The sequence below is a fragment of the Catharus ustulatus genome, chromosome 7, assembly GCF_009819885.2.
Source record: "Catharus ustulatus isolate bCatUst1 chromosome 7, bCatUst1.pri.v2, whole genome shotgun sequence".
NCBI lineage: Eukaryota > Metazoa > Chordata > Aves > Passeriformes > Turdidae > Catharus > Catharus ustulatus.
In genome coordinates, this window is record NC_046227.1 from 2,700,802 (window position 1) to 2,724,090 (window position 23,289).

Sequence of the window (23,289 nt, forward strand, 5' to 3'; positions counted from 1 at the left end):
CCTCCAAAACACCTTAAAAGTTTTCTAACAGCACAAGCTTTTCATTAGCTACACTTTCACACTGTTTTGAAAGATGATGTCTGGTTCTCAAGCAAGGGAAAGCAGCAGAATTTATTCCATGCCATTAGATCGAGATAAAAGAATAAATTTTTACCATATGCACTTTCAAATAGGAAATGTATTGATGAGTCAAAAAAAAGGCTTTATAGAAACCCTTTTTAAAAAATCCCTGAATCCTCACAGTGAATTAAATGGTGTCTCATTTTTTGTACTGTGGCAACAAAAGAATTCCTTTATCCTTTCAAAGTGATTTGCATTGCTAAAAGTTAGAAAAACCCACTCCTGACAGTAAGACAAAGGTTTTTCTCTCTCTCCTTTTTCCCTTTTAGACAGACAGGACAACTGCAGCACTAGTATAAAATTTATCTTCAGACAAAACTTCTCCTTGCAACTTGCTCCAAATCATTTCTGAACGCTCCCCCAGACCAACAAATCCAGAGATTTGCTCAGGACGATGTTTCACTTGAGCACCTGGGACACTCTGCACAACAAAGCTCCCAAAATCCAATTCTTTCCTTGCTCAAGCTCCTTCCCCTCAGACTTCCCCAGCTGCACAGGTAGATCCAGCCTCAGCTGCTAACACAGCACTGCGCACATTCACTTCCTTCTCCATTGCCAAGCAGCCATTTCTGCTCTTAAATCCAGCATTTAAAATGAACAGCTTTAGTTCTTGATCAACTGGCACTCTAAAAGGACAGCTGTAGTAACAGATCTTGTAATTAAAAAAAAAAAATTATATCTTTAATTTGAAGAGTATCCTGTAGCTCCAACTCTTCCCTAGTGAAGAAGTGTTGGGAAGGATAAGGAATTGACAGGAAGGTCTCACAGATTTGCATGTATAGCAGAAAGATCTTTCAATGTGGAATCTGAAGAAGGAATAGAAATGATAGCAAGTTTTGATATAGAGAAATGAATTGCTGAGCCCATCTTACTGGGTAACTAAGAAGACAAAGGGCAAGTGAGTTGGAGGGGACTTTTATGGCTCTGAGCAAAGGATAAATCCACCTCAAACAAAAGATGTTTTTACCAAGCAAAAAGGTTTTCACAGACAAACAAAAATGCCATGTTGCAAGTAGAAAAAAAAAAAAAAAAATCAAAATTTTCCACTGCAAGAAACGCAAAAAAGCGAAAAAGTGAAAAAGAACTTCTAGTTTAAACTGTAACATCCTTACCTTTTGTGATTGGAAAACAGTAACACGACTATGGAAATGTTAGCAGTTGTGATAGGCTACAGGTAACAGTAAAGGTATTGATTAGCTGTCATGTATTAATTAAGATAATCTACAATGAAAAGGATATCATGCATTGGAACCAGAACCAGAAGAAGCTTTCAAGCAAACCCACAGCTGTGGGCTGGGCTCCATCACCCATGACCCCTGAATTGCTGCATCATTTGGATCCAACAAACAGCATTTTAAAGAGCCTGTCTGGAGTTCCACATCCCTCACTTTAAGCTCCTACAAAGAATTTTACCTAGAGAAGGAATGTGGCTCATAAGAGAAATCTGGAATCAATGTAATTTGAAATGTTTTCTCTAGACAGCAGCTAGTCCCAAAGCATTCTGCTAAACCACCCTGCAACTGCAACTCCAGCTCTTCAGTTTGCAAAAAACATAAATCCCCCAGGAGGCCCTCACGAGGACACAAGTTCTGGGGGTGAACTACATTCCAGATATTTCTTGCCACATTCCACCAGCAGTTTCTGAAGAACTCCCCAAGCCTGGCTGAAGCTGAACACTACACAGAGCAAAGCACTGAGTGGTTTGGCAGCTGGCCACAACACGGAATCTTTCAAGGTTTTCCTCTTTACTTATTTTATGCTCCTCACTACATCACAATTCCACACACGCACTCCTTTAGCCAGTGCAGAGGTGTGATACCCCAGCCTGACCCCAATCCAACATTCAACCTCCTCCTGCACTTCTCCAAAACTCTTTATTTTTGTATTGGATGAGAGGTGCTCAGATTTAAAAATATTTCATTTACCGTGGATTTTCCTGACAGTGCTGAGCAGGGAATCACAACCAATCAAAGGCTTTTTTATTATGAGAACTGAAAATCAAAATCTCATAATATCAGAACTGAACTTCAGCTCTCCTGCTAACACACAGCAAACACCTTCCTGCAGCAGTGCTGTTTAGGTGAACAACTGGAATACAAAAATCCAAGGAAATAAAGTGAGTACACAGAAGTTAGTAAGGGTGACCTCTGTCCCAGTATGAAATTCTTTGGTAAAGTTAAGGGGAACTTAAAACATCCCACAACCAAACCCACACACTTGCAAACACTACCTAGATGTGACTGCACATCAGATAATGCTGAATTTAGAAACCAAAGATCTTCCCTGAAACTCTTCTCCAGGATCCTCCCCTACACATTGCTCAGCCTCTTTGAAAGGACTCTGAACTACCAACACCACAAGTAAGACAACAAAGTACAAGAAAGGGGGGGAAATTACAGAACTGTCCACCTTCTCCTTTTGGTTCACTTATTTTATTATTATATATGTAAGTTTTTAATGAGAAATTAAATGCATGTCTCATGAGTAATTAACAGAGAGAACAGAACCTCAGCCAGAAGGGAGGACACTCAGACTCATCTGCACTTCCAAAAATTTCTGCCAGACAGTTGCAGATTTATTTTATTAAGAGACAGAAGATCCCTTCTCAGTCTCAATGCCAACTTTCCCCTAAAGTCCTGTTACCCTTAAAGGAAATCTAAAATGACAACTATGAGACCAATGACAAATACTCACCACCATATTGTAGGCATCAGGAACTTCAGTTTCAAACTGAAACTTTCCTCCTTGGTAATAGCCCTCATCTAGAAAAGGGAAAACATGGAAAATAGTTAAATAAGAGCAAAACACCAAGATTAAAACAACAGCACAGGGTTATCATCAAATGCCACCTAATCCAAAAGGTGTGTGGGCATTCCTGCAATCCCAGTATTTTTACAGCAGAAATTTGAAGTCAGGGGAGCCAACAGTCACAGAAAATTCCACCACCCTGATCACAGGAACAGGGATACTCAGCTACAGGAACCCTGGACTGAACTTCTCACTGAGCACATCTTCCCAAAGTTATGCTGGCAGTTGTGGTGAGCAGTATGAATGATGTGTGCAAGAGCATGTCTCAGAGTTCTCTCACTGTAATTACCTTACTGTGATGTATCTGCTGGGAAGACAAGGCTGCGTCTCTGCCAACCTCAGGCCTGATTTATTCAAATGGCTAAATTTTCAAATATGACATAATAAAATATCTACTCCCATTTAACCAGGGCTAACACAATGGCATGACAGCCTGCAGCTCTTGAAATAGCTGTGCTTGGAAGCTGAAATGCTTGCAAGTGATCTGAAAGGTGTCTGGCATTGCTAAAACTGAGGTTTTGTTATTAAAGAAGGGAAACAGGTCCCAGCCCATGCTGGGGGTTTGAGAGGTCACAGAGATGCTTGGCTCAAACCACCTTGAGCACTCCAGCCCCAGTGAAGGCCAGGAGGGCTGGCTACCATTAGATGATGCAAGTTTTTTATATTTCTTAAACCAACACTGCAAAGAAATGTTCTCTGAAACAATCCATAGTTTACAAAAAACTAAGAAGAATTTTGTTATTATCTAGCTTGTTCCAAACCACAAAAAAACCCCCTAGCTTGTCTACTGTAGGCCATCAAAATCCTCCTTCGGGTTGCTGTATCCTGATCTGCTTTTCAAATCCATTCTCCACTCCCACTCCAGCTCAATTCTGAATTGTGCTGGATTTATTAAGCAATTTTAGGCATGCTATGCTTTACCAGCAAGTAAAGGGAAATGCACTGATTTTTATAGGATAAAATGCAAAATACAAACATTTATCTTTTGTTTTTAAATATACAAAGACAAAAATCAGTAAAGTAAGCTATTACTGAAGAAGTAAGAGGTGAGTTGCACTGATACCCTTTGGTCAAACTGTTCCGTGTCAAATCAGGGTCTCACTCACACTCAGAGTGAGACCCTGCTCCACCCAGGAATCACTGGGAAAATGGTCCAGTATTCCCCAGGAGTCTAACACCACATTTATCCCAGAGAACACAGACAGTTGACTGCACCTTAACCACCATCTAGCAGTGTAATACATTTTAACCAAGTGTCAGGAACTATCACATTTCCAAGTACAAAAGTTATTTTCCTGAGCTTAATTTCACCAGTTCCTTGATTTGCTGGACTTCACAACTCATTTTATATTTTGGTTTACCTTGACACCAATCACTCATCAAAAACCACACTGGGTAAGCTCCTGGCTCTGCTGTCAAATAAGCAAGGATGTATTTACACAATTAGGAGAGCAAGACACCTCTCCTCCCCTTTTTTACACAGCTCTCCCTCCCTGTGTTTGTAAAGCAACAACAAAGCTACTCAGTATCAATCATTCAAACATGTATTAAAAATTCTGGGGAGCCTCAGTACCCAGCCAGAAATCTTGCACTGCATTAACAAGATAACCCTTCACACTGAAGTCATCTTCCAGCATCTCAAGCAAATAGGTTCTCAAACAGTGAGAGAAATCCTCAATTTTTTAGGCACAGAAAAGTGGTGGGAAAAAAGTTCTGGCAGAGTTAAAAGTGAGGAAAGAGCTATAAATAAACCCATCAAATGAAACAGCTTTAACACATAACTTAGGAAGTTGGCCACAGAGATTTCTGCTAAAAACAGATTGTCTGAGCCACAGTTTTCCTCCTACTGCTTAAATTTATGTCTTCAAGCTGTATTAGCAGAGCAAGCATCCCTCCCACTTCAGTCTCAAGTTTCATTACCAACAATCTGACTAATCTTAGCTTGTGTTTGTAGCGTGTTTTAACGCCTGAAAGTGCTCTGGAAAACACTTAAATATTTCCTCACTTTGGAAGAAAATGCAAGATAATTAGGGCAGGCCACAAAGGATACACTTTGGTAGTAGCTCCCTGAATCAGCCATGGTCACCAATATTTGTGAGCATTTCACCAAAAACAGGGTCTTTATTAAATGCCCCCAGAGTGGCACTCAAATATCCACACCAACCCCAGCCTGGGAACTGCAGGGAAATTGCATTCACTGCACTTACTCTTCTGGGGTTTTTTTTCCACATATAAGCTAACTGCAGTCACCTCCTCTATATTTTTCCAGGTCATTACCATGTTTTAGTCCTCAGCTTCCAATTTTGTGCTCCAAATATGAGTGCAGCAAGCCTGGACTCTAAGCATCTATCTCCTTATTTTCCTTAGATTTTAATATGATACTGGTGCAAAAAATAAGAACAGAGGCAAGTGGTGGCACAAGGGTATTTTTCAAAGGCAGAACAACTGTTCCAGATGACCAAAGGGAAGAGAAGCTTCAGACAGCAGAGAAAACCAGCAGTGTCTGCCTGGGGAACACAGTTTTGTCCTCTGCAGCAGAAAAATCCAAGTCTTAGCAATTTTCTAGCATGTGCTGCTAAATACCCACTGATGGTGCACTGCAGAAAACTGCAGGGATTAGAATTTCTTCAATTATGTACAAACATCAGCCACCCTCATCAACATTTTCTACAAAATCATTTTAAACTGAAAACTTCCTGTCATGGGGATAGTTTTGTGACATTAAATACTGGTGAGTAAGGTTTGTGTGAGAGGTGCTGAGCAAGGCACCTGAAAGGATTTCTGCTTGGTGGTCAAGTTTTTTTTTTAACTCAAATTTATCTTTTTGTGAAAACCTAAGGAATATTCTTTTGCAGTCCTTTCAAGACCAGCCACATTCAAAATGACTGCACAGGACAAAGTCAAGATTCGTGCAATACTGTTCTGACAATACAAAAAGAGTTGGTTCGAGCCTGCTTGAGCCATTAAACTTCTGTGCCAACCACTCTGCTGCCTCAAGCAAAACTAAGATTTAGCATACACTAGAGAAAACTTCTACATTGAAGGGAGGCAGAAAAGTACAAAAATTTTCTTGGTCTGTGTTATGTTCTGCCTTTAGAGTGCTAAGCTGGGGCTGATCACAAGATTCTACACCTGAATTATGCAGGGCTGAAAATAGATGTTTACTCGGGTCAGGCTGCAACTGCAGAGACTTCAGCTGTGCAGCTATATTTAGAGTAACAAAATGTTAATTAAGATCATCTCATTGGCAGGATGATTTCAGCAAGGAAGCTGGCACAAAACCCCTGCTCTGCATTCAACAGCTGGTTTGTGCCTGCAGCATCCTGCTGCACAGCAGTGAACAGACTAAACAATCCCTAGGATTCAGACTCCTGGGAGTTAGGACAGCTTTTTCATACATCACTCATTTGCACAGTGATTGCTCCTGTGAAGTCAACTCCTTCCCAAAATACAACAAAGCAGCATCATGTAAAGTGCAGGGCATTTGGTGCAAGCAGAATTAACACCCACCAAGTAAACATGAGCACAACTCCTACACAGAATGACAGGGCCAAGGCTCTAGATTAGCTCTTGCATTTATTTTTAATTACACTGACAAGGGCAGCCTCACTCATTTTTCCATCACAAAAGGGAGTCACATGAATGGACATGTTAACAGAGACCACCCAAAATTTCTGCTGGAGGAAGGGCCAGCTGGTTTGGGCTAATAAACAGCAACAGTGACACCTAGTGCTGCTCTGGCTTCCAAGTACTGGATTACAGAAACATCCCAGGCACTCCATGAAGTGCACACCAGTTTCTCCAGGTAATACACCAGAGACTGACACACCTCACCCAAATTCTGCTGTCAGAAAGCACCTATAGAAAATGGCACCTGCAGGAATGAGCTGCCAGGGGGACACTGATGCACATCTAACTCACTGCACATAGCACTGTTTTCATTTAATCACCTGCACAATGTCAAACAAGTGCATGTGAAGTTTAAACAAACTTCCATGCTAATTCACCCATAAAAAACAACTTTCTATTCTACAATGCACAGAAAATATTCATTTCATTTACATGGAAACGATATTTTATGAAAATGCTTTTACTGACCAGCAAGAGCTTCACAGGATACTCAAGTTGTGTTAATAATAAAAAAATCTGATTTCACATATTTGAACACTCAAAGACTCAGAGACTCCTCCTTGTTAAGGCATGCCTAGGTTTGAAGTTTTCCAGCAGTGTTACACTGGTAACCTCTCTACACCTCTGCAGAACCAAGCAATCAGGGCAAGGGAACACACAACTTAACAGGGCTGCAATGCAAAAATAAATCAAGGGGGTTTGAAACTGGCTGAGAGGAAACAAGTTCTCAATCCAAGCAAGCAAATGAGTATTTCCTAACCCTATTCATTTCTGAAAGCCTTTTGACTGGAATCTGGTTGTCAAAACTCAGCCCAGTTTCTCCATCCCATTAATAAAATAATCTTTATTACAGTCAGACTTTCTTTGACTCGAGGCTTTATTGGAATTCCTCTTGGAATTCCATTTCCTAACAAATACACACAGAAACAAAAGTAATATGTTGAAAAAAAAAAATTACCTGGGGTTACAGTTAGCTGAAAGTAATGGAGCTTGTTTGGGTCAGGAAAATTCACTTTACATGTACCTGTGAAGCAAAAAGAATAATTCACATCAGAAAATGAGTTGGCTGGAATGAGGAGACACTTCTATCATGGATATTTTATCACCCATATTATGCAGTCTTTAGCTTCTTAACCCATCAAGCTGGCTGTTCTTCTGTAGCCAAGGAGCTAAGTAGCATCATAGCTATAAATCCTATTTGCCTGAAAAAGTCTACCTAGAACTGTACACAGACCCTAGTAATGCACTCACACTGCAGTAACTGAAAGCACACATTCCTCAGGTATTTGTGACCCTATGACAGAAACTACACTGAAAAAAGTTCATAGAATTACTCTGTGTAAATTCTCTTTAACTGCTTTTATGCAGTAAGTCTCAAGTAAGAGTCCAGGTGTAAAAACATTATCTTGCCTCTTTTTTTTTTTTTTAGGGAGTATAGATCACTTTTTAAAAATTAGTTTTTATGAGTATTTACACTATGAACAAAGACATCAGGTTACATCTTGAAGTGAAAAAACTGCAGATTGACTTCATGTTCCCTGAGAGCTGAGCCATTTGCTCTGCCCCTAAATCAGAATCTCCTGCTTTGAAAATGAGAGAACAAAGAAAACACAGGAGTGTTTGCACCCTAATTGCACCCTGGAGTTCCAGGAACCTTTTGGGTGCTTTATGGAAGTTTTGCTGCCTCTCCCCAGCAAGCAAAAACTGGAGGCAAATTATCAATATTCCTTCCAAAGGACACTAATGAGGGGGCCAGTTCTCCACAGCCCTTAAGAAGAAGCAACAGAGGAAATCTGTCCAAGTCAGAGTGGTGGAGCTGTGCACAATTCAATTTCTTTTGAATTAATAAATACCATTAGCATTCATACTTCAGTCAAAATGTTCACTCCAATGGTCCTTTCCCCCTTAAAATGCATACTATTAAATGTTATACTCACAAGGTAAATTAGCTTCAAGGTCTGCAACCTCTGTAGAAAGAAAAAAAAAACAACAACAAAACCATTATTTCTGCAAGCATAAAAGCCCTTCTTAAGTCCAAATTGAGAGATCTAATTTAAACCACCCCGTAAATCCAATTTTACTTAAAAATGTAATTAAGCTGCAGTGGAAGTTTACCTTGAAATTTCTCTTTAAGCCACTCAATTCATTACTAAAAATGCTCATGTGCCCTACAGACATGGCAAATGTATCCTCCTTTGATGGGGAGTTCAGCTCTGCCAAGACTGAAGCACCACAGAGCACTGGCATCTCCAAAGCACAGTTTCTGCTACTGATATGCACTCCTATTCAATTAAATTCTCCTTTTATTTATTTCCTGAGCTTAAAATTCATAGAAGAAAGGAAGCATCCTAGTTCTGTTACCCTAGGAAATGAAGTGTATTCCTAAGCCTGGAGTTGCTGGAAGAACCCCTGCCCTTGTGTATTTTATTGAAGTCTTACTTTCAATTACAGATTAACAAGATGCACCAAGGTATCTCCCCTCTTTACTTCTGAAGTCCTAGGAAATAAAATTGAGTGTATTTTTTGCTTTTCCTCTGGTCTTATTTTCCACTTCTAACTTTGCTTTCAGGCCTTCACAGACACAGCCCAGTTATTTGGACTGACAACATGCAAGAGATTCCAATGCCAACTTCAAAACACATCTGAACAAAACTGTCATTGAGAATTCTTGGTACTGAACCCAAACTGATCTCATCACAACTCCCACTAACTCTCCACAACTCCTCCTGCCATCCATGCTTCCCAAACCTTGCATTTCTCTGCAGTGGCAGTGATGTTCAGACTCCCATCTCCCTTGTGCTTGGCACACCCTGCATCTGCAGCCTACTACATTAGGAGGAAAAAAAACACCAGAAGAGAAGCATCATGCTTCACACTTAACTGTAAAATTCTCAACTTCACTCTTTTAAAATCCCACACTGCAGCCAGAGCCGATTTAACCACAGTCATGCACTGAAGGACAACACAGGAACCATGCTTTTGCTATATAAAACACACACCCTCCCAAAAAAAATGTAATTTCAGCTGTACACAAGGACTTCATTTCAATTTTCCCTTTCTGGTCGATAAAAAAACAACCAAACCCTGAAGGCTGCAGTTATGAAAACTTTTTGTAAGATTATTCCCTCACTCCTTTCTTTGAATTCACCAGCCTTTCATAGTGGGAGGCACATCCATCTTCACTGCAGTGCAAAGTTCAGGACCTGGTTCAATCATTTTTAAGGTGTTGACTGCTTTTCTTTATTGCTTTCAGTGCTTGTGTGATGTTCAGCTTAATGAATCCTGCCTGCCCTTTCCCTGATCCCAAAAAAGGGAGACATTTAAGGGCAGAGCATGTTCAGTCCCAGCAAGGCCTCACTTCTGCCTCCTGCAAGGTTCAGTAGAGAGTTTACAATCACTGGAGTTCCTCTGAACAGTGAAAATTCCCTGTAATGTGTTCACACTTCGGTGTTTCTCAAGAATGAGTGTTTTTTCTTGTGAAAACATGAAAACAAAATGTTCACACCCAGGAGAAGGGAGCACTGTGCTCCTTCTCTGCAGGTGTGCATGCTGTGCTAATAAACCCACACAAAGTTTTGGAAACAAAGGCAAATGGCCCAAAATCGAGGTTTTTAATGAGCACTGCAACAAACCACTGAAACTAAGAATGGAACAACTTCATGAAGGCAAAGCCAATAAAGATCTGCTTCAATAATCTAAAGGTTTAAAGCAGCATCAAGCAAGGCCACAGATGCTACTATTAACTGTGCCATATGAACAAACATTGGTGATCCACCAATTAACGAGCACATTTAACAGGCCAAAGCTCAGTGTTTGAGAGTTTTCCAAATTCTGTGTCTCTTGGGTAGTGACAACATGGCCATTAGAAGCATTTTTGTATGTTGCTGCTCAGAAAGCAAACAGTTTGACCAGAGCATTCAAGCTCCATTAAGATTCTGATGTTTTACCTTACACATTTTCTGCATAAAGCAACACCTCTGGCACAAGTATTCTCTGTAAGAAAACACCCCTTGTGCAGGTTGCCAGCTTATTTAACAGATCTGTAAACAAACACAGCATGGAAGTGACAAACAGAGCTCCAATGCACTGAACTCCCAAAAGTTTCACTAAATTAAAGGACACTGAATTAAGGAACAAACCTAAAGTTTTTCTGAGCTGCTCTTTCAAGGAGTGACTGTCAGTACAGCTGAACAGTGAAGAAAATTCAGTTTGACTACTTTCCATGGTCATTTTGTGGAGAATTTGCATCTGTGTCTCAATTCACACCGTTAAAGATGAGACAACCAGAAAATCCATGTCTCAGGAAACGCCAAACATTCCATGTGGAATTCCAAACCCTTGTGTGATGTGGTGCAGGAGCACTTGCAGAGTCCTGCTCTTGACCCAGTACACACGTGTTTGAACAGTTCCAAATGCTATTTAAACCAGAAAAAGGTGAGGTTTAAACTTAAACCAAACACAAACACTGCAAGAGCTGAGTGCAAATGGATTATGTCTCAGCTTTTCTCTCTTTTGTACAGTTCCTGAGCTGCTTCTAAGCCTAACACAAGCAAGCAGAGTTATTTATAAATGATTTCACAAACAATAACTCTCCCTCCCCATGACAGTTCTGGAGACAGAAATAGGAACACTCCTGCTGTGTGTACAAAGTTTATGAATGTTCAATGCACACACCACAACCCCACTGCTCTGCTCCCTCACCTCCCCAAATCAGGATTTAGCAGTGCTTTGTTTACTAAGTCTTCCACAAAAATCAGGTTCTATGCTTCCTGCTGGAGTTCTGTTTTAAGTACACCAAATAAAAGCATTATTTCTTCAAGTGAACATTCTCATCCACAGCAGTATTACCTCTCTCTGGTTTTGTTCAAAAAGCCCCCTCTCCTGTCTAGGTCCCTCTTTATTTTACTTCTTTAAGACTTCTAGAGATGAAGATTAAACACCTTTAAACTAAAAAATTCCATTTTCTATGTACTAATTCTAATATTCTATTAATTCTAGAAATGCAGTTTGTCTCCTAATTCTTATTCATCTATCTTCATAGCATTCCCTACTTAGCTCCTCTGAACTGTACAGTATAAGAAAAAATATATTTTCTCCCCTCTCAACTTTGCTCACCTATTTTTATGAGGAGGGATATTACTATTTTTGAAGGCTTGAAGCAAGCAAATAAATGGTTTCCCTCCTTTTCAATTACAATGGATATACACCTCACTGTCATCATCAGTTTCCCACTTCCACTCTCTCAGGTTTATAATAAAATATTTTCTGGTTACAAAAATATGGTTGTAAAAGCCACAGATACTGAAGACAACCAAGGAATAAACCTTGTTAACTCATTTTCACATATATAAAGTTATTTCAAGCTGCCACAATCAAACTAAGCAGTAGTAGGAACACAGAACTGAATGATGAAGGTTCTGTGCACTACTGAAAATGCAGTTTTGTGATCCATGAGCTGCTACTGCCATCCTGGCATGCTCCCTACCCTCAATTCAATTTAGCAGCCACCTTCATTATACAATATTCATCTTAAACACCACTTTGGATTGTCCTCAGCCCTTTTTAAATTTCACAAAGGATCTGCCTTTCAAGCTCAGCACTCCATGCTCACCATCCTGGAGGAGCAGTCATGTGGCCCCTGCTCCCAGTTTAATTAAGTTCCCTGTAGAGATGAACAGAACATTAAAAATTGCCTCTGCAGCACAGAACAAAATGAAAGCTGCTGAAGCAATTGTACTGCTTGCTCTATTTTAATTTGGATACTAGGCCTACAGAATTAGGGCCTTACTCTCCAACTGAGCCTAGATGGAAATGCAGTGAGAACAGATGTACAGATGAGTCACTCACAATTCTGAACAAAGCTGTGCTTTAACAGACCCTCTCTACAGCTGGAGGAGAATATCCAAATGACTCAGAATTACTTCTCTACGTGTAAAACTTTAGTGATAGAGAGATTTCCATTCACAATACATCCATAAAATAACCCAAGTGTCCTGAGACATGACTGACACCTGAATCTGTAACAATGCTGGGCATTAGCAAAGGAACAACTTAAGGAAAAACTAACAAAGGGCACCTGTATTTAAAGAGCAGCTTTTCCCCAGAAGTGGAACACAGCCTGTTTAACATGCATCCACCAATAAAGTCAAGGTCAGTGCCTGACACCACTATTTCAAACACCAACTGAGAGGTTTCTTCACACCCACAGTACAAATGGCTATCATACCTCAATTAGCACTTATTTCTCCTACTTTCAGCCAGCATGCAGTTCTACACCAAGCTTTAGAAGTCTGTAAGCATCACCTGCATTTGTCAGTGTCTGGGGTCATGGTCACCACCTCAATCAAAACAGCATTGATCTATTGACCAGGCAGAGGACACAACACAACTGAGGGCTGCAGGGCTATCAGTGTGACAACACATCCCTCAGAGATCCTGGACTGGACTCTCTATCAACACAAACAAGGCTCTCTGCAATTTACCTCCAGAAAAAAGCCAGACACTGTCTGTGGCTGGATAATACCCTTAGCAAAGCTGGCAGACATCCATCTGCAGGATTTATTAGACTATCCCCAATTCACTGTGGAGCAGGAAGAGCACAGTGTTGCTTCACCACTGGCAGAACACTCTGGGCCTTTTCCCATCTCCTCCTCCTCCCATGCTGATGGCCAGGATTTCTCTTCTTTTATGCAGGAGAGATTATTTTCTAATTTGCTGCCAGGACACTGACCTGATGGAGCCTTTTCCCCCTTGTGCTATCTGTAACCAACCAAAACACACACCAGTAACAACTCCTTACAACTACTGTTCCAGGCTCCTGGTGACTCTGGGATCCAGCACAACAGCCTAAGCTCAGCTGTTACAGCTCCACACAAACAACAAAAGCCCTGGTGCCGGCCCAGCTGCAGCAGCATCACTGCTGTGTCCACACCTTTAGCAGGCAGCTCTGCACTCCTGGTTCAAACTCATTCCTGCGATCTTGAAGTGACCTGAAAACACCCTCAACATCAGGAGTTCACTCCACTCAGCCTCACAACATCACTGATGCTGCTGCAGCTGATTCAAAACTGCTGAAGCAAATTCTAGAAACTTTTGTAAACAAATGGCCTGCAATTAGCAGCTTAGAACATCCTCAACAAGTCTTTCCTACTTCATTTCCCTCTCACTTTGAGCAGCTACACTGCAATGATCTGCTTCTCCTGCCAGCTCCCATTTCATCCTCAGCAGACTGGCAGCTGCTCCTACAGCTCTTTTGGGAGAGCATCATGATCATGGATCCTCTCTCCCAACCTCTGGCTTGCTTTGCAATTTCAGCAATTCCTGTCAGGCTCTGGCACAAGAGCTCAGTGCTGAAGCATTCCTGATCTGTACCAGGAACTCCTGCTGTCTGGACAAGGTGGGAGATGGGAGCAGGAATAATCAGCCATTCCCTGATGGCTTTGGAACATTCCTTAGCTGAATCATACCCGGAGTGAAATGGCATCATTCTCACCTGAATTTCAGGAAATTCCAGTAATCCCCAAAAAGGTTATAGGACTATTCCACTGATTCTGGAGGGGAATTTTTAATATACATACATATGTGTATTACCTTTACACATTTGCGCGTATATCTATATATCCACGTGTATCTTTGTGTAAGTGTGTGCATTGACTTGGACACACCACAAAATAGTATACATCTTATCTTGAATCTATATTATGTTTACAGATGATTAATGATTAATATAACACCTAAATGATTTTATGATTAAGTTCTGCTAAATCTTTTAGACATAAATGTTGAGTCCAAGCCTGAGACTGGGTCCAGCTGCACTGAGACTCCTCCCTGAGGAGTTTAGAAAGGAAAGGATTTCACTCTGAACCTCCTGACTCAACCAAGAATTTCCTTTACCTTTTCCCCTTTCCTCTTTTCATTCCAGCCTCTGAATATATCACTACAAATTGATTCTAATTTAATTTTCCTTTGCATGTATTATCCATGCAGTAAGCAGTGGTGTAAACCCTGCCAACAACCTTTGGTGTGCTTTTGCAAATTCGTATTAAGCTACAACATTTTCACCAGTGCCTTTGATGTGACCCTTGAAGTGACCTACACCACTCATTTCACAGCAGGGATGCAACTTCCATGCACAATCAGATCAGGATCAGCATTCAATGCTTGTCAGGGCCATGTGAGCACTGACCTGTTTTTAACATTTGTCAGTTCAATACTTAGTTAGGATTTCGTTTAAATGCTTAGTTTTAGTTAGTTTTTTTAAATACTTATCTTTTTAAATACTTCATTTTTTAAATACTTAGTTTCACTTAGATAGCTGGTTTGCCATCACAGCCACAGCAATTACAATTACAGTGTCCATACTAATTTTCTACAGATTACATTCTCTTCCCAACCTGCAGACTTGGGCATGGTTTTGAAAAACATGATTGCTCTAAGGGTAAAATTTCTTTGGCAGGTATTTACTTCACATTGCTATCTTCCCCTAAAATCTATACCTGCAGGTTAGGGAGAATCTCAGATTATATATATTTAGTAATTTGGCTTTGTATTTTAGCCTGGTTAAAGAGCTTATTTCTCCTGCCTGAACTGCTCCCCCTCAGAACTGAAGTTCAATGAGGATTTCCAAATTGGAAATGTGAGTGTGATCACAATCATGATTTAAAGCATAGAAAAAATTCCCAGTCCTTAAAATGTTACAGAGAGAAAACTGTGGATTTAACATTCCTACAGTCTAGCTGAAGCAGCAGTGACACCTTGCCCCAGATACCTGACAGAACTTACCCTAATTTGGAAAAAACCCATGAGTGCTAGTTAGGTAATATCAGTCAGGCAATTACAGCTGTGCTGGTTTCACATCATTCTGAAACAAGAGCAGGAAATGTGGATTTCCTCTGATGGTGTGAACCCCAGGAGTGGCAGCTGTGTATTTGCTGCTGATCATTTTCAGCAGAAATATCAACCTAAACAGCACATCCCTCTGCCACTAACACTCAGCTATTACCAGAGGGAGTGAACCTGAGCTTAAATCTGTAACTGCAAGCTGGCAGCACCTATGGATTTTTAAATATAATATTTTCTATGCACAAAAAAAATGAAGTGGGGGAAAAAGCTGTCCCTGATTTAACTATAAAATAGGTTAATTATTGTCTCATTAACTACCCCATTTACCCACAATTGCCAAGCAGTAGGTTTGGGGCTTTTTTTTGGTAAAAACCTACAGCAGCCTTCCTAAAACACACTACACTGCAGTACAATTATTCACAACTTCACAGTCAACTTTTAGTGACTCCAGGCTGACAAAAATCTCTTTGCATTTCTTTTTCAATCTTTTTTAAGTGTGCTGCCTCTGACATGTACCATTGAAACCACCAAAGGACTTTTGTTACTTTCAGGATGTTTTTCCTGTGACAGGCAGTTAGGGTTTTGCTCAAAAACCACGTTCCTAGCAAGGCAAATACACTTCTGTGACAATTTTTTTTATCATGTTTTAATTGATGCTGGACTAATTTTCAGCTGAGTAAGAAGGACACTTATTTTTACCGAATACTGAAAATCAAAATAAGCCTCTTAGAGGACAGCTGATAAATACCTGTGGGAATTTATACACAATTCAGTGCTGTTTACTGGCAACACACCCAAAACCAGTAAATCCCAACACATTCCTATATCCTTTCACCTTTAACGAGTAACTTGTCCCGGACAGACACCCTGCGAGTGGAGTCGGACGCTGGGTTGGACGCACGGGGGCCTCTGACACCATCATCCCGCTTCAGCTTGCTTGCCAGCGTTAGCATTACTGCTGCTTCCCACCTGGAACACAGTGGGAGCGACAGTCACCGTTAGCATTGCTGCTGCTTCCCACCTGGAACACGGCGACAGTCACCGAAGCGAGCGGCAGGAGGGGGACACCGCAGGGAATGAGGAGCGAACGATCGTCAGGGACACAGAGCTGCTGCACACGGGTAAAGAAAGGTGGGGATGGCCACCCTGAATGAGCTTTTCGGAATGCTGAGGGAGGTGCAGTGCATCGGGCCAAGAGGAAATTCAGTTTTTTGGAGAGAGGGCAAGCTTTCATCTGTGTTCATAATCCGATTTCACTGCCTGCCACTGCTCCTTGGCTGTGAAAATCCCCCTGCTCTCCTCCACACCTCAGAGCACAACACTGACAGCTGCCTCTTGGAAAGAAAAAAAATAAAAACGAGAAAGGGGAGGGATTCCTGGAACTACTCTCTAACTAGGAAGTGAGATTTGAGACGGCTCCCAGAGCACAGGAAAGGGGTTGAGGCTGCAGAACAGCGCAATTATCTACACAGCTGCACAGCACTAACTCCTCACAGGGCAAAAACCTCACACACACGCCAAATAACTGGAATTAGGAGGGGCTTTGGCTGTGCCAGCCATCCACTCTAGAAAATAACTGCATTAATAAATTAATTACAGTAAAAGGTGGTCAGAATGCCAAAGTCATGAAGCCAAAACATCCAATCTGTTGTGGCTTGATATGTTGAAGGCAACCTCTTTCTTTAACATTTTGGTAAAACTAACACAATGCTGACAAAACTCAAACCCTTCAGGCCCCCCAGCTGCTACAATGGTAGGAGAGCTGCTTATTCTTTAAGTCATACGAATTAATTCAACCAAATAAAGGGGGCAAAAATGCAAAAAGCCAGGGTATAATCTGGACTTGGAGGCTGAGAAGAGCTTAACCAAAAAGCGAGCAACAAAGCTAAAGAACAGGAAATAATATATTTCACAACAGTCCCTAACAGTGGGAAACTCTGGTGAGATCTAGGCAAAGGTCAAACTCCCTGACGCTGACAAGTAACGCGTGTGTCAGCTTCAAGTTGTATACTGAAAAACAAAAGTACACTTCAGGGTAAATATAAAATCCAGCTGGCTCAACTGAAACAAACTGCAGGTTTTACCCCGGAGAAGGAAGGAACAAGCAGAACAAAACAGCCCATTTTTCCCTGGAGAAGGAAAAAACAACAGCTGCATGAAAGAAAAACAAAAACAAAAACAAAACAAGGGGGGGAAGTAGGGGGTCTGAAAAGTAATGAACGCGGCCGTAAATCAAAACAGAAGGGGGAAAAAAACCAAACTCTATACTGTAGACCAGCTCATCCCTCAAAAATACCCCCATCTTTTAGGATCTGAGTCCAAATAAATTCAGCTTCGGTGGGCATTAAATGCCTAAATAGCTTTACAACTTGTCCTGGACAACCAGGAACCCAAGAGGAGCATGACCAGGCTGGAAAAGAAATTACTCGCTTCAGCTGTATCCCAAATTCTAATGAAACATAGCAAGAAAGCACTCACAAATCGCAGGTAAAGCTTTGCCGAGGAGACAGAAAAGGAAGACAGAGGTGCTGTACTCATTTCTAAGAAAAGGAGCAAAAGTCCGGGGAATCCTGCAGCTGCCGCGGGAGCCAGGGAAGCCCCAGCCCCTCCGCAAGGCACAGGCACCGCGGGGCTGTGGGGGAGCGCGGCCGGGGGACCCCGGCGGGAGCCGAGGCCTGGCGGGCCGGCAGATACGGGGACAGCCGGACCGGCCAGGCCCGAGCCAGGGGCTGAGGGAAGGGGAACAGCCCGCACGTACCTGAGCGCGGCGTCAGGGCCCGGCTGCCGCGGCCAACACCATCCCCGGCGCCAGCCCGGGGGAGCGGCGGTGGCGGCTCCTCCTTCCTTCTCCTTCCTCCTCTTCCTCCTCCTCCTCCTCCTCCCTCAGCGGAGATCTCGCGAGAGCACAGGTGGGGCCGGGAAGTGCCCCCGCCGGGATCTCGCGAGAGTTTGGCGGGTGCGCCGGGGAGGCCGTGTGCCGCCGGGAGGGCGGCGCCATGTTGGGGCTGCCGCTGAGGGGCCCCCTCAGGCAGCGCCGCCATATTGGGGCGCTCCCTCAGCGCCAGAGTGTCAGGCAGTGCCCGAGGGGAATTTATGGAGTTATCTGTCCCCAGGCAGAGTTTTGTCACCTTTTGTAAACGGAATCACAGAATCATTAAAGTTAGGAAAGAGATCACCGAGTCCCAACCTTTGACGGATTTTCAGCGTGCCACCCAGACGGCGGCACCGAGTGCCGCGTTGAGTCGTTCCTTAAACACCTCCAGGGATGGTGAGCCCACCGCCTTCCTGGCAAGCCATTTCCAATAAATTCTCTTCTTTTACTGCTGTGCCAAAGGGGTGATTCAGCCACAATATAAATTACGGTGAGTTTATGGCAAATAGTAGCACACCAGGAGGGAGAAAAACCAGCAGCTGTCTGCGTGATTTCAGGAGCAGAGCTTATAACCAGGCTGCAGCGTTTGCCTTGGCTCCTGCTTAAATTAATCAATTATTTGTACATTGCAGCACCTGGCGAGTGGAAAACTAGTAAAGCAGATGGAATAGTCAATCAATATGTCAATAATATCAAAATGCAATAGCCAATCAAATGAAATATCAATCATATAGAAGCACAAGTCCATCAGATATAATCAGTGCAAAAAATGATCGTAAGAGTGCATTTAGTAATGGAGAGTGAGTACTTGGGTATTGTAACTAGACTGCCCAAAAATTTAAGAAATTTTCACAATTCTGTTAAAGGGAAGTTTGGCATACAGCTACTGAAATACTGCATCCTAAACATTCACTGCAATGACAGCACTACTCCTTCTCCAAAAAGAAACTGGAACTGGGCTTACTGGAATGTAGTTAAACCAGCACAGAACTGCTTAGAGCCCCTTCTTCCCTCCTTAGGCTTTTCTCCTCAGATCCATGTATTGTTTGGATAGCACAGCACAGCACCTTTGGACAGAAACGTCCTAAAAACATCCTCGTCCCACAGAGGGATTTCTGCAAGCCGTCAAAAGCGAGTGGTGAAGTCGGAAGCAGGGCCAGGAGCTCCAAAGGAGCTGTTGATGGAATCTGCCTCCCCAGGTCACAGAGCGAAGCGTGGATTACCGGGAGGAGCTGTGCAGCGCTGCGGCCAAACCCCGCATTCCACAGGGAATTCCACACACGCCTTCGGGGTTTCCCCGCCCTCGGGAGGTGCTGGCCCAAGGGCGTTTCCCTCTGGATGGGTTTTCATTGCCTCGGGCTCTGCTCTGACGTCAGATATCACCACAAGAGATTCGACAGATTCTATTAAAGCTCCCCAAAAAAACCCGACATCCAGGCTTTTCTCCCTCTCCCCGTGCCCGGATTAAACGCGACGAGGTTCCTTGTGGGCAATGTCCTTGCAAGCAGTGCAGGCGATACCTGTGCTGTGGTATTGCAGAAAAGCAAAGTAAAAAATCTGCTTTATAGTAATTTAATTAACTACTTTAGTTTTCACGTTAAATAGCACATAATAAAATAATTTACACAGGCAAGTATGCAGAATATACTCTTTAATAAATAGCAGGTAAAAAAATAGATTTCCTTAAAAACATTTTGACAACTAGAAAAATAAAGGCACGCATATTCACGCATATTCAGGAAGGGCATTACTTCGCCTCATCCCGAGCCAATAATTTAAAAGACTGTGGCGGGGGATAAAAAAATTAAAAATTGTGTCCTGAGCTCGCGTAAGTGAGGAAAGGGGTTAAATAGGTGAGGAGAAGGGTTCAGCAGGTGAGATGGGAGGTAACAGCGCAGCGCGGAGGATTTTCCCCTTCTCGGGCGCTTCAGCACTTGTGGCGCAGGGCAGCGCAGTGCAGGTTCTCCAGCACGTGCATGACGTTCACGATGGTGCTGGCTCTCAGGCACTCCGTGCTCTCCTGCGGGGACACACAAGGGCTGGGTCAGCTCCGAGGTGGGGCCGGCACCCCAAAGCCCGTCACCCCGCTGGCCCCGACTTACTGTTCGCATGGCCTCCTGCAGCTTGTTGAGCCTGTGCCGCAGCCTGCCCGAGGGCTGGTGAGCGGGATCCACCTGCAGGGAGAGAGGCGGGGTAAGGAGCAGCCCCCGGCGCGGTCACGGAGCTGGCCCGGGGCAAGGGGCTCGGGGAGGCACTCACACAGCCCAGCACATCCGCACGGGCTTGGTCGAAGAACTTCAGGGGCTGCCGGCGCAGCTCGGCAAAGCTGGGATCAGCGGGGAGCTCCAGCATGGCCGTGGTGAGGTTCAGCTCGGCCACCACCAGCAGCACTCGGTCGGACATCTGGGGGTGGCAAGTGCCCTGGTTAGCGACCCGAAGGAGCGGGGCTGGAGGATGGGAGTCTCCAGCCTCCGACGTGGAACCAGCTGTCAGGAGAGGTGTGCCCCCTTTTTACAGCATCACCTCACTCTTACCGGCAAGTTTACTGCGTTCCATTTCCGATGGAAGAGCCTGGTGTTGCATTTGTGGTCATTCCCCTGCAGGCGTAAACCAAGAGAGAGACTGAGAAACTCTCATCGTGACTTCTGGCAATGTTGTACAACCCCAGCCAGCCTTGAGGGGTCTGAAACCAGGACAAAATCTGGCCCAGCATGTCCCCACACACCTTTGGAAAACATCTTTCTCATCCCCAAACTTCTGCAGAAACCATGCACCTTGTCACTCAGGTGTTGAACTCAGCATCCCCTCTGCCTTGCCCCCTGCCAGCCCACAGCCCCGCGCTGCCAGCAGTACTCACAAACTCTTGTCTCATCTTGTCCATAGCCTCCTTCTCCTCTGATGCAATCGTCTGGTACTTGGACAGACTGCAGTCCTTCCTCAGGGTGTGATGGGGAAAGGCAGCCCCCAGGCTGACCCCCAGCACCAGCACCAGCACCAGCAGTGGGGTGAGGCTCAGGCACGACATTTCGGCAGCGAAGGCTTGGCAGTCGGCGATGGATAACGATGGGGTGAGGAGGCTGAGGTGCAAGATCCCAGGGAGGATGAACTGGAGGACTCCGTGCAGGATTTGCTAAATTTCAGATGCAGAGGTGTCTGACAGGTGCTACAGGTAGCTTGTTCAGACGTGGAGCTTCTGAGATGGTCCAAGGAGCTGCCTTGCTGCTGCATCTCCAGCTTTTTATCCCTGCCTGGTGCTTTCATATTCATAGGAAAACCCAGGGCTGGTACAGCTGGAAACAAGAAAATGAAAGTGGTGCAGGGAATCTCCCCTCCGTTACCTGCCCTGCTGCTTCCAGCCCTGCTGCCTGCTCTGCCTCAGCCCGGGATGCCGGGGGATGCTGGGGCTGGGGGGGGACGCTGCTGCCAGGCTGTGGCTGGCAAGTGGGGGGAACACCAGCATGGCCCAGCCCCACCCCATGCTGAGAGCTGCGGGACACACCTGGGGACAAGGTCACAGGGGACAGGAGGGTTTTGGTGCCTCCTGAGCAGCAGCAGGAATTCCTGTGGGAAAGGTCCCTGGGAATGGCAGGCAGGGGGCACAAGCAGCAGCCAGGGGTGGGCACTGCACAGTCCAGGCTGCAGGCGTGAGCTTTTATGGCTGTGTTATCCCAAGGAACCAGGCTCACCACCAAAGCAGGGAAAAAGGTGAAAGCAGAAGCACTTTGACCTGAAGTTTTCCAGGTGGGACAGAGAGTTGTGGAGGGAGATGAAGATGAGCAGGGCTGCCACCCTACAAGGCACTGAGACTGGCTGGGGTTTCAGTGTTCAGCCCCTGTTCAGCCTGGAGACACAAACAGGGTGTATTGACATCCCTCTGCTGAGATAGGGGATATATATTTTTTATTTTTTTAAATAGAAAAAAATTAGGGCAATATCTGGATCCAAGAAGCAAAGACAGTAAGAAAGAAAAAGGCATAAATGCACTTTGCAGGGCCTTGCACAGTGGGCACAGAGCACTCCAGGAGGACCCAATTTTAAAAGTTCATATTAGGAACTAAAGCACTGATTTCAAAGAGTCCAAGAAAAGCAGCAAAGTTCTTGTGGAAGCATGTGTAAAGGTACACCTGTGGGTGTGCAGAGTGCCGTGGATGTGGTCATGCAGGTGAGCTGGGACATCTTGACATTGTCCAGCTCAGCCCTTGCCCTGGCAGGATCAGCTGGCACAGTGACCAGCTCTGAGCATCTCCAAGGATGGAGTGGACACTTCACAGCCTCTCTGTTTTTCTTGTGTTCAGATGGACTTTCCCTGGCTCAGCCTGTGTTGTCACACCACCATGAGCCCCTGAGCCTCCTCTCTCAGCCTTTCCTCATGGGAGACATGTTCCTGTCCATCATCTCCATGACCTGGGTTGGACTCCCTCCAGTCCCTGCCATGTCTCTCTCCCACTGAGGAGCTCAAAACTGGACCCAGCACTTCAGGGGTGGCCTCAGCAGTGCTGAGGAGAGAGGAGGAATCACCTTCTTTGGCCTTCTGGAAACACTTGAGCTTCAAGAGGTTCCCATCAGCGCATTTCTCCAGCTTGTTGAAGTCCCTGTGGACAGCAGCACAATCCCCTGCTGGGTCATCCACTCCTCCCAGTTTGGTGTTACCACTGAGCTTGGTACAGCGGAGGTCCCCTGGGCCTCATCATCCAATTAATGAAGAGTTTGAGTAGGACCAGCTGTTGGCTCACAGGGTCCATCCAGCCCTCCGTGAGCCCTGCTCCAGCTGCATCCCCGAGGGCTCAGATCTTTCCTGGAAAACCACAGTGGACATGAAGTATGGGAGCAGGCAGCATGGTTTGGACAGTGGCTCATTCCACTTTGTCCAAACTGGATACAGACAGCTTGAGAAGAGCCAGGAAAGCAAAACATGGTGCTAAAGCCCCAGAGTGTGGTGGGCTCAGGTTTTCCAATCATGGATGTGGCCACTGGACCAGGCTCCTGCACCAGCCTCCCTCACAGCAGCAGGTCAGGGC

At 44.2% G+C, this 23,289-nt stretch overlaps 2 protein-coding genes across 2 annotated transcripts in view; both read right to left on the bottom strand.

Moving 5' to 3' along the window:
• Positions 1 to 18,264, bottom strand: part of UBE2F (ubiquitin conjugating enzyme E2 F (putative)) — a 52,934-nt gene extending 34,670 nt beyond the window's left edge. Inside the window, exons 1-5 of the mRNA XM_033064033.2 lie at positions 18,158 to 18,264; positions 16,235 to 16,368; positions 8,496 to 8,525; positions 7,517 to 7,582; positions 2,815 to 2,882 (exon numbers count right to left, since the gene is read on the bottom strand). Of these exons, the coding sequence (XP_032919924.1) occupies positions 2,815 to 2,882; positions 7,517 to 7,582; positions 8,496 to 8,525; positions 16,235 to 16,352 (282 nt within the window). The 5' untranslated portion in view covers positions 16,353 to 16,368; positions 18,158 to 18,264. The remainder of the gene's footprint in view (positions 1 to 2,814; positions 2,883 to 7,516; positions 7,583 to 8,495; positions 8,526 to 16,234; positions 16,369 to 18,157) is intronic.
• A 1,934-nt stretch (positions 18,265 to 20,198) lies between these two features.
• LOC116998684 (interferon lambda-3-like) lies at positions 20,199 to 21,296 on the bottom strand. The gene is made up of 5 exons (XM_042779448.1): positions 21,129 to 21,296; positions 20,806 to 20,868; positions 20,531 to 20,674; positions 20,374 to 20,445; positions 20,199 to 20,291 (listed from the first exon to the last, which is right to left on the bottom strand). Exons 1-5 carry the CDS (start codon positions 21,294 to 21,296, stop codon positions 20,199 to 20,201), a joined length of 540 nt encoding a protein of 179 aa, XP_042635382.1.
• Between the last annotated feature and the right edge of the window lie 1,993 nt (positions 21,297 to 23,289).

Coding starts and splice junctions, on each gene's coding strand:
- LOC116998684 (XM_042779448.1), bottom strand. CDS start 21,296: ATGTCGTGCCTGAGCCTCACCCCACTGCTGGTGCTGGTGCTGGTGCTG. Junction 20,675..20,805: donor GGAACGCAGTAAACTTGCCG/GTAAGAGTGAGG, acceptor TGCCACCCCCAG/ATGTCCGACCGAGTGCTGCT. Junction 20,292..20,373: donor TGCAGGAGGCCATGCGAACA/GTAAGTCGGGGC, acceptor GTGTCCCCGCAG/GAGAGCACGGAGTGCCTGAG.